The sequence below is a fragment of the Bipolaris oryzae genome (genome assembly GCF_000523455.1).
Source record: "Bipolaris oryzae ATCC 44560 unplaced genomic scaffold scaffold_235, whole genome shotgun sequence".
NCBI lineage: Eukaryota > Fungi > Ascomycota > Dothideomycetes > Pleosporales > Pleosporaceae > Bipolaris > Bipolaris oryzae.
In genome coordinates this window covers 22633-32843 of record NW_006911511.1, presented here as the reverse complement: position 1 = coordinate 32843, position 10211 = coordinate 22633, and the positions used below count along the sequence as shown (strand labels likewise).

The 10211-nt window shown below is 47.3% G+C and overlaps 4 protein-coding genes across 4 annotated transcripts; 2 read left to right on the top strand and 2 right to left on the bottom strand.

Annotated features, from left to right (window-relative positions):
- Window positions 1-2548: 2548 nt before the first annotated feature.
- Window positions 2549-2944, bottom strand: COCMIDRAFT_9569 (uncharacterized protein; the record flags this gene model as incomplete). The annotated part of the gene is made up of 1 exon (XM_007694711.1): window positions 2549-2944. One exon carries the CDS (start codon window positions 2942-2944, stop codon window positions 2549-2551), a length of 396 nt encoding a protein of 131 aa, XP_007692901.1.
- A 1929-nt stretch (window positions 2945-4873) lies between these two features.
- COCMIDRAFT_108421 (uncharacterized protein) lies at window positions 4874-6097 on the bottom strand (the record flags this gene model as incomplete). The annotated part of the gene is made up of 1 exon (XM_007694710.1): window positions 4874-6097. The coding sequence occupies one exon, from the start codon at window positions 6095-6097 to the stop codon at window positions 4874-4876; it is 1224 nt and encodes a 407-aa protein (XP_007692900.1).
- Window positions 6098-7024: 927 nt separating this feature from the next.
- Window positions 7025-7585, top strand: COCMIDRAFT_108425 (uncharacterized protein; the record flags this gene model as incomplete). The annotated part of the gene is made up of 1 exon (XM_007694709.1): window positions 7025-7585. One exon carries the CDS (start codon window positions 7025-7027, stop codon window positions 7583-7585), a length of 561 nt encoding a protein of 186 aa, XP_007692899.1.
- Window positions 7586-8107: 522 nt separating this feature from the next.
- COCMIDRAFT_9566 (uncharacterized protein) lies at window positions 8108-10013 on the top strand (the record flags this gene model as incomplete). Its single annotated transcript, XM_007694708.1, has 3 exons — window positions 8108-8319; window positions 8370-8768; window positions 8825-10013. The coding sequence occupies 3 exons, from the start codon at window positions 8108-8110 to the stop codon at window positions 10011-10013; spliced, it is 1800 nt and encodes a 599-aa protein (XP_007692898.1).
- Window positions 10014-10211: the final 198 nt, after the last annotated feature.

The following is a 10211-nucleotide window of genomic DNA, read 5'->3' as shown; positions in this document are numbered from 1 at the left end:
TAATATAAGTTTTTCTCTAGGTTCTTGCGACTCTAAATCTGCAATTGCATCGTCAATTGGAGCCATAGTTGTTGAGTTATAGCGCGTTGAAGTTATGACGCTGAGACGCGCGTTTGGTGTTCGGCGTGCACGAGATGAATCCGTGCATGAGGTGCACGGACACGGTACAAGCGCCGCCACCATACTTCCCTTACGCCGGTTGAACTTGGCGTAGAGTTGCTTTCACGTCAAATCACTTCTGAGGCCTGTCCACCACCTATAAGCTGGTTCCTACACATTGTGCAAAGTTTTAGACCCGTTTGGTGGAACAAGCAGGGTGCATTATCGTTGCGACGTAACTTGGTATAGTTTGCAGAATGAGATAACAACTGTGCTACCGCGTTTATTGCAGTCGCACACGTGCAACATTGATTCATCGTGCTTTATTCCGCCCCGGCTTTTGTACCTCACTACGATACCTCACTGTGCATCTACCAATGACTGCCAAACTTGGGATGAATACTGGGTGCGATTGCCAAACTAGCACGAAAAACTCCTCTTTAATCACCCGCGCTTGTCGTGGACGACTTGAAGCCGAACTATTTGCAGCCATCTCAGAGTGTCTGTTGGCTATCATATCCTTCGAGTTCTCGCCAGCCGATGATGAATTTTTCGAACCCACTAATATAGCATGACTAGGAATAAAATCAGTAGTTTTGACAGCCCGGCTGGCGATGCTGAAGGGGGATGCAGCTTAAGCTCCAATCTCAGCATCGCCAGCCGGGCTATTAAAACTACTGATTTAAGGCGCACCGAAGGCGCGCGCTCTTTGCCTCTGGCGGCTCCTACGGAGAGTAGATTTTTTTCTCTAGCTACTCTAGCTAGTTTAGCTGGCTTTTAAGCTGGTTTTCTGGCTCGTTTTTTGGCTGAGATCTTGGCCGAGATCACGTGACTGGCGCTATACAGAAACGGAGATTCCTAATATCTTGGCACAACTAATCAGCGTAGAGCGCCTTAGAGCTAATCAAATCGCGTTTCTTCTTGCATGAGAGCCCCCTCCGGAACCGATTGTAATATGCAGCTAAAGCTGCAATAATAGAATAGTCTTGGAACAAACAGAGGCTGCTAGTGGAGACCGGAAACACACTTGAAGCACGCATGAGTCGGGCATATTTAAACATGTAAGCCGCGTACAATATTTATATTATGCACTCATCATTAGATGCCTAATACCACCTGCTTTATCCTCTCCACCGCAGCTCAAAAAGTAGATGGCTACATAAAAACCGCGACGGATTAGTGACCAAAGGTTAATTTTAACGGTTCAAAAGCGATATAGCGAAAGGGTTGTTTGGTGTGGTAAAACAAGAACGATGGCAAACTTTACCACGACAATCAAAGATAAGAATTAACAAAGAATGTGCATGAACAGAGTAGATAGACCCAAACGCCCAAGAGATTTTCACGGCAGGTGCGTTGTTTTCTACATTAAAATATGCTCCAAGTCTCTCGAAATCTTTACCCCTTCACCTTAGATGGGACAACTCCCACTCCACCTTGACATGACTATCTATGACATCCTGACAGCTATCCTAACTATACTGCTTGTGAGTAGTTTTCTAGGGAAAACCAGGCAGCTGATTATGTTGTTCGATACTGTAATATGTAGCAGCATAGCAATCGCTTTGATGACGCTACGAAGCAGATTCGTCGTGCACTCAGTGCATTTTGTTTTCAAAGGAGCAAGACATCTGATTGATACGATCATGTCCACACCTACCCATATTACGACCCGAATTTTCGCGTCTTACATATCGGCTCTCGATGGCGGCGGCATGAGTGCCAGTTATCAGGACAGCGCGGGTGTATTGACTCAATGTGTCGGTATAACGAAGCTGGGTAAGAAATGCGGGAACTTCAAGTACTGTCCTATAGGAACTGCCTACAACTGTGGAAGGCATCGAGGGAGAGAGAAATAGGTGATAGTGAATAGCACGATATGCGGAGATGCCGTACCGAGCCATCGGCAGGGCGGCAAGTTTGGTCGGAGGCTTTTGGGAATTATGAGGCAGATTCCTTTCAGCAGCGCAAGTCAATATGAGAGATAATAGAGGGAGATAAGATACATACTAATGCCAAACCTTTTGCCACCATGAAGCCCAAACGACGAGACTCAATTGGAAGATGCGATGCTGGATCCAACCTCGTTCCAAGAGAAACAGCTCCAAATGTTCTGGACTTAGAGAGCGGAGTGCTATCCATGTTGCAACACATGATATACTCAGCACTACTAAGAAATGAATCAAAACAGCAGATATGAGCTGTGTCAATTGCTATTTCATCGTTGAGTGTGCAGTCACAAACGCTCAAGTTATTACTCACTAATCGCCAATGGATTCGCTGGCTTTTCCCAGCCATCCACGGTTTAAGCATAAGAGCAACCATAACTGCTAGAACAAGAAGATTGGACAACATTTGAGGTTATAACTGCCAATGTCGATTTGAGTCACGAGAATGGTACTTACTAGGATTACTTTCACCTCTACGCTCTTTGGCTGTATTCTCAACACTAAATGTCCTTCCCCCATTCGTTTCTCGACGCTGATTTCTCCTCCAAATCACTTTCGTCTCCGTATTCACACTGATATGCATGATATCCATCCTCATTATCCTCATCATCCGTGTCCTCTTCACCAAATGATTCGTGATATTCCCAATCAGAGTCGTAGTGTTCCGGAAGCTGGATCAGCTCATAAGCAGTGGGCTTCGTGAGCTTCGTGGACTTCATGGACTTCGTGGGCTTCGTGGGCTTCGTGGGCTTCGTGGGCTTCGTGCGGTGGTCTCGGAGTTCGTTTGTATCGGAAAATCTCAACGCATTATGATTCTTTTTCCGCTCACAAGTTGCTGAGTGAGGTTCATTGTGCTTTCGGTTGGCAGTTGTTCCGTTGCTGCTTGATTGGGACATATCGCTGTAGGGAGAACACGTCCTGATAACTGTTGTACTACGCTTGTTCTTGTGGAGTAATGGACCGCACTTGAAATGAAGAGGCACTTATACAAGTCTGGCGCCGTTAACAAAGATCATACGTAGTGAGATCAAAACTAACCTGAGAAAACAATTTCCGATATAAGACACAAACACTGGGCGGGTACAAAGAAAATTCCTCTAGCATCTTCTCCAACAGCCCATGAACACTGGCGCATCTTTCAAGGTTCGGCATTGAAGAACCAAGTTTTTAAATATCCTATGAAATACACCATGTACCTACCTTGGCCCGGGTATGGTCAAATTGCCTATCTTCGTCCATGAAACCCATTAAGAGCGTCTTGACAAAACTAATTCAGCATAAGCCTGGGATCAGACGAGAACAAAGACCAGCCGATTCGTGAATGAGACTCAGCAAACATTACAGTACTCTAACCACCCCTACCAAGCGAAACATCGCATCGTAAAAATCTACGTCACATCTCGCGATCGTCGCAGACTGAAAGATTGTCCGTATTATAACGAGAGAAAGAGGGCGTTTTCGCAGCTGCAGGAAGGGCGAAAGCCACTCAGCCGATAGCGGCTGTGCAGAGGACAACTGCTGTATGCGGAACAACGACATTGTAGCTGGCTAACTTAATGCGGTTAATGTGGATAACGATGGTGACAGAGTGACTGAAATGTAGGCTGTGAGGACCATGCCTTTAAAATGAGAAGGGTGTTGGAGGAGCTCTAAAGTTATGTATTTGCGTAGCTGTGAGCTGCTGCGCACGTGCGTAACCCCGTACTTACGTAACCCCGTGCTTGGCATTTCATCTTGCCCAGCTTGTCCTTTCAGGTCTTTGCCAATAGTCCGAACCTCTAAGCAACCTATCAACCTTACTTCAAACTCCCTAGCAGCAACTTCTACTATTTGAATCCTGAGTAGCTCAATTCTACGAAAAAGAAAAGGCCACACTTTACGAAGCCGAAATCTTCCAAACGCCGAATACTCTATAACCAAATCTTTAGGTCTAAAGAATGAGTAGACCCTTTACTAATGTACTAAATCAAGATGCGTGAAATTTTCTAATAATAGTAAATAATTGCGCTTGTTGCAGATTATGTAGGAAGCTTTCCTTATACATCACAATCTCGATTTCATCTCATATGCTTTCAGCAAGTACACATACTTTGTACCCGTACCTTGATGTTCGATCCTCCCCGCTCGTATGCATCAAAAAAAGCCTTTCTTTTTTGCCTTTCTGATGGCTGGGTTCGTTATCGTGGACCTGTTCTTTTTAGGTGTGGGAAAGCTGAGGTTTGCCGGAGTCGGTGAATTCGACCCCTCTTTTTTGTCCAAGAAGAACCATGCCCCACTACAATGTCCACTTGCAAAAGTCTACACGTCATAGCTCTGACATGTCGTTATTCTTGCATATGTATAGAGATTTGATGTTAGCTATGTGTCATCATGCACAACAATATAGAAATTACATCGCGAAAAATTTACATATTGCACCACTCGAAGCATCCATAGGTTGTGTAGTGTACGTTGATCTACATCCGTTGCGCCATGGAGCATGCACTCATTCGATTCCAGGTAGTGGTTATCACTTCAGATTTTGACTTCTCAATATTCTGATAACCCCGGTTCGGTAAGATGCTTCCTCTACCTTCATGTGATTGCAATTCCTAACATTGAGAAGAACCCGGGCACGACCTCAAGACTTCTTTTTTGTCATATCAGTGCCTGTCTAGTGGAGTACTCGATAGGATGCAGAGCTACACTTTTTTTTCTTCTAAAAATTAGTAGTAGAAAGCTTGATTAAGTAGCTGACTGCACAGACCTTGAGATATGGGTATCGCCTGGTACTTGCCGGTGATGACGAAAATAAGAAAGATTTACATTCAGTACTCCGTATATTCTTATATTTGTCGAGCGGGCTTTACAGTACCAACACATGCCCCAAATCCTACTCCCGTGCTTCCATCCCCAACTACACCAATGTACCTTACTTCGTCTCCATCTTCAAGGAAGCGTAGCTCAGTTCCGTCGCTCAACTTACTTGGAGCTTTGCCGTTCTTTGTAAGCTCAAGCAAGCACCCATGCTCATGCTTCTGCTCGCCTGATACTGTCCCACTAGCAACCAAGTCTCCCGACCGAAGTCCACAGCCGCCAATAGTATGATGCGCCAGCATATGTCTGAACGTCCAATACATGGTCTCAAACCCGACTTTGCATGTTGTCGTCTGAACTCCATTGCGGATGATTTGACCTTCCAGTTGGATGTTATAGTTTGCGCTTTTAGGGTCGTCCATGAACGGGGCGACGGATTCCATGCGTTCTGGGGCGGGTACTTCAAAGGGCTTCAGGGCTTCTAGCGTTACAACCCAGGGTGTGATGGATGTCATGAAGTTCTTTCCGTTAAATGGGCCTAACGGGTTCATCTCGAGACCCTGAACGTCTCTTGCGCTCCAGTCGTTCAGCAAAACAAGTCCAAAGATGTGCTCGTCGGCGTCCTTGGCATTGAGAATGCTGCCTGGCGCTACGGGCTTGCCAATTACGGCTGCAACTTCCATTTCATAGTCTAGACTCCGGGATGGGCCGAAGATAATTTTCTTCTCGGGGACAGTGTAGTCCTCGATGAATTGGCCTAATGGTCTAGTGACTGGTGCGCCGGAGAGGGTTATGGAGGAGCATCGGCCTGCGTAACCCACCGGATATTTTTTGAAAGCGGGTGGGTATGATCGGACGCCCATTACAGCTTCTCCTGCGTTGAGAACGTGGTTTGCCGATGCGCTGTAGTCTGTAAAGTCGCCAATGTGGACGGGTAGGTGAAGGGTCACGTCATTGATGTGTTCTGAGTATTCCTTATGGGAGTTGCTTTTGTAGGCTTCTTGGATTGCGGTGCGGACTTTGGATTGCATGTCTTTGCCTAATGCGGCAAAGGTGTTCAAGGTGGGTTCGCGGAGGATGGAGGATAGTGGTGCTGAAATTGCTTTGAAAGTATTGTGTTCAGCGAGCTCTGCAAGAAAAATGACTTCGTCTCCAATACGCGTGACGCCTTGTGGATTTGTTCGCTTTGACGAACTGGCAACTCCGTAGGGGATGTTGTTGATGCCAAAATGTGAGGCGTAGCTGTCTGCCATTGTGGTTGTAGAGGACTGACTATGAAGCTGGTTCGGTTATGACGAAACTGTTCAAAAAAAACGCAATTTTTGCTGTATCAATAAAAGGAAGCTGCTTGTGATTACAACCTTCTACCGAGGTGCGGTATTATGGACGATGTTCATGGATGTATGGGGCTGTAGCTTGATGTTTCGGATGTCATTCCCCCCACATCGGATCTGTCCCGCTATAGATTTGTAATTGGAACCCGACAAGACCGAAAGACCCAATACAGTATTGCTTGCAGATACCAGGTATTCATATTGTCTTGGTAAGGCACAGCAACGCTTTGTAATATTTTGCAGAAACCGAGCTATGTATGTGCGATCTACTCAAAGCGGTTTGTGGTGCTTCAGTTACATTATTATCTTCACCTCCATTAGTCCACAATACAGAATGTCTAACTACCCATCACCCGAAACCAACAGAACACGCGCAACCGCCACGCTCGAACTCGGACTCAGCGTGACCATCTGGCGCGGAGCTTGCATCATGCCTCTTATCGATAGCAAAACCGAGCACCTGCCCCCAGTCCCCGAGGTGCACGCGTGAACCCCTCTTACGCATTACCCCAAGGGTTACGCCGTAGCATGCCTGTTCCCCACGCGGTTAATGCAAACCACCAATGTAAGTAATACTCAAATGCGCTAAGCATGCAGCAAGACCCACCGAGAATAGGTCGGCCCTGTGTCGGCAGATGCAGGTGGCATTTTCATTCGTATATGTACCCCCCACATCGGAAGGCAGTGAACCAGCCTTTCAACGGCACTGTCTCACGTTCTCTTTTCGTTACGCTCTATCAGTACTCAATTCCTCAGAAAATATTTCTCTGCCAGCGAAACTTCTTCACAACAAACCCTCTTCAGTCTTATCCACCATCTTATTGCGTGGTGCAACTTTCCAGAAATATGGCTCCTCAAACCGATGTCCCAAATGACCTTCCCAAGATCAACCGCTTCATCACAACCCACGACCCAGCCACAAAGCAGGCCGTCTTCTTTAATGACATTCCTGATGAGCACAAAGTCGATCCTATCCCAGGAGCAGACTTCCGATTGGGATATGTAACAAAGGGATTTCCTGTCGACTTAAACAACGATGCCGACCTAAAAGTCTACAAACCATATCTAGAGAGTTCGCCCGGTCTCGTCGTTTCAGGAGGAACGGTCCTCCGCTTCGTAGACGTAGCGCCAGGCCACCTATCACCAATGCACCGAACCGTCTCACTAGACTACGGTGTCGTGCTGGAGGGCGAGTTCGAGCTGGTGCTGGATTCTGGAGAGACAAGACACATGAAAAGAGGAGATGTTGCAATTCAGAGGGGCACAATGCATGCTTGGAGGAACTTGAGCTCGACGTCATGGGGACGTATGATGTACGTGCTACAGGAATGCAAGCCAGTAGAAATCAGTGGTGAGGCTTTGAAGGAAGATTATGGAACGATGCAGGGTGTGCCGAAGTCGTCGTAGTATACTTGAACGGGACTTGCATTATTGGCTTTCGTAAATATTCATCAAAATATATTCCTTTACAATAGGGCTTGTTGTAAATGGAATATGATTTCTGTTTGATTGCATGCTATGTAATATCGCGACTGAAGCAAGTTTCTGGGCATCTAGTCAACGTGTGCCGGATTTTTTTTTGAATGCAATTGTGATTTTATCCTAAAGGGAAATCTGCTGAACTTTCACTCTCGTGATCCCGAATGTGCATAGAGGCCAACATCCAGAAATCTACTGCAAGAGTCTAAACTTCAACGATCTTGTCTCACAGAGGGTTGGGGTACCGAAATCGCTTCGGCTACTAGTGGGGTATTCGCGAAGCTACGCAAGTAGTACATTCCCCCCACATTCCGACACTGCCCCTCTATGCACTGCACTTGGAACAACGGCGCGTTGCCCGTACCGGCACTCGCAACGCGTCACGACGGGTCTTTTATATCCAAAATTTCTGGGAAATGACTTTCTTCATACCTCATCACCACCTACACAATGTCTGAACAGCTGGAAGTCAAGGACGCGCACAAGGTCGACGAATCGTCATTTCCCTACATTTTTGAGGAGAATGCTGCTGTGCCACTGAAGACATCGTCCAAGGGCATTATTCGTTGCAATGTTTACCGTCCGAAATCAACCAAGGAAGGTACTAAACTTCCTGTGCTGGTGACTTATGGACCTTACGGAAAAGACATTCACTACAAAGAGTAAGTAGGGTGATGTCTGATTCTAGTTCGCAGCAACTGACGCCTCATAGCTTCCACGGAAAATCGTTCTCGGAAGTCAATCCTGAGCATCATTCTGATCATTCAGCATGGGAAACACCAGATCCTGGTTTCTGGACCAAGCATGACTACGTTATCGTGCGCGCCGACGAGCGCGGCCTTGGCCAGTCGCCAGGCTTCCTAGACACAATGTCAAGAGGAACTAGTGAGGCTTTCTTTGATGTCGTCGAATGGGCAGCTGAGCAACCTTGGTCGTCTGGAAAGGTTGGTTTACTCGGTATAAGCTACTACGCCGGATCGCAATGGCGTGTTGCAGCGCGCAAGCCTAAAGGCTTGGCTGCGATAATACCATGGGAAGGCATGAGTGATTATTACCGAGACAGATGCCGTCATGGAGGTATCTTGAGTAACAAGTTTATTGACTTTTGGTGGTATGTCCGACACACCCTCTCTATCAAGAAAAGTTAATGCTAATCGAATTTTTCAGGAACCGTCAAGTCATCACGAATCAATATGGTCGCCCTGGCCGTGCAGAACGAAACTGGGGACCGGACACAGTCGACGGAAACCTATCCGATGAAGTGCGCGCAAAGAACAGACAGGATCAAACTATTGATACTGCCAAGTACAAGTTCCGCGACGAGCTATACTACGCAAGCAAAGAGTATGATATGAGCGATATCGAAGTACCGCTTCTATCAGTCGGTAACTGGGGCGGTATCCTACTTCATCTTCGTGGCAATGTCGAAGGATACGTTCATGCTGGGTCTGAATTCAAATACCTACGAATGATCACTGGAAGACATGATTTGCCCTTCTACTACAAGGAAGAAGTTGAGATACAACGAAGCTTCCTTGATGCGTTCCTCAAGGGCGAGGATCGTGTTGGTTGGTCAGTAAAGGGCAAGCTGCCTCCAGTCGACATGGTCCTCCGCAAGGGCGATGTGGGCTTCGACGATGCCGAGAAAGAAAAGGTGTACCAAAGACGAACCGAAAACGAATGGCCCATTGCACGAACCCGTTACACCAACTTCTACCTCACCCCCTCCCAAACCCTAACTCAAATCTCACCTATCGTCACCCGCCCGCAAAAGCTCTCCTACGAAGCCCTGGGCACTCTCGACAACCCCAAGCTCCTGCAATTCACCACCGCCCCCTTTGAGGAAGAAACCGAGATAACCGGACACATCGTTGCACACCTCAACGTCTCGCTCTCGGCCCACGCCACAGGCGCCACACCCACAGACATCGACCTCTTCCTCACCCTCCGCTACATCTCTCCTGAAGGCAAAGAAGTCCACTACACGGGCACAGCCGGAGATCCCATCCCCCTCGCCAAAGGCTGGCTGCGTGTTAGCCTCCGCAAAACCAACCCTTCACACCCCAAGCACCGGCCTTACCTCCCCTGGCGCGACTACTTCAGCACAGACGTGCAACCCGTTGTGCCCGGGGATGTGTACGCTGTGGATGTGGAGGTGTGGCCGACGAACGTGATTGTGGAGAAGGGCGGTAAGATTGTGTTTGAGGTTGCGAGTGGGGATACACAGGGTAGTGGTATTTTCCAACATACGCACCCAGAGGATCGGAGTGAGGAGAAGTTTGGAGGGTGGAATCATGTGCATTTTTCGGAGAAGGCGCTGAATTACGTTACGTTGCCTATTGTTCCGCCTAAATAGACGTGGAGCAGATGGAGGGGGGGGGGGGTTGTAGAGTGTTCTTTTTTTTAGAGAATGTAAATGCTTTGAGATTTCGTGTACTGTGTGGTAGTCCTGTGTATGATTGTTGTGACAAATACTGCAAGAATTCGAGCGATATATACTTTCATCACCGGTGCGGTAGCATTGTGGCACTAGTGTTTAGCTTTTCGAAGTAGG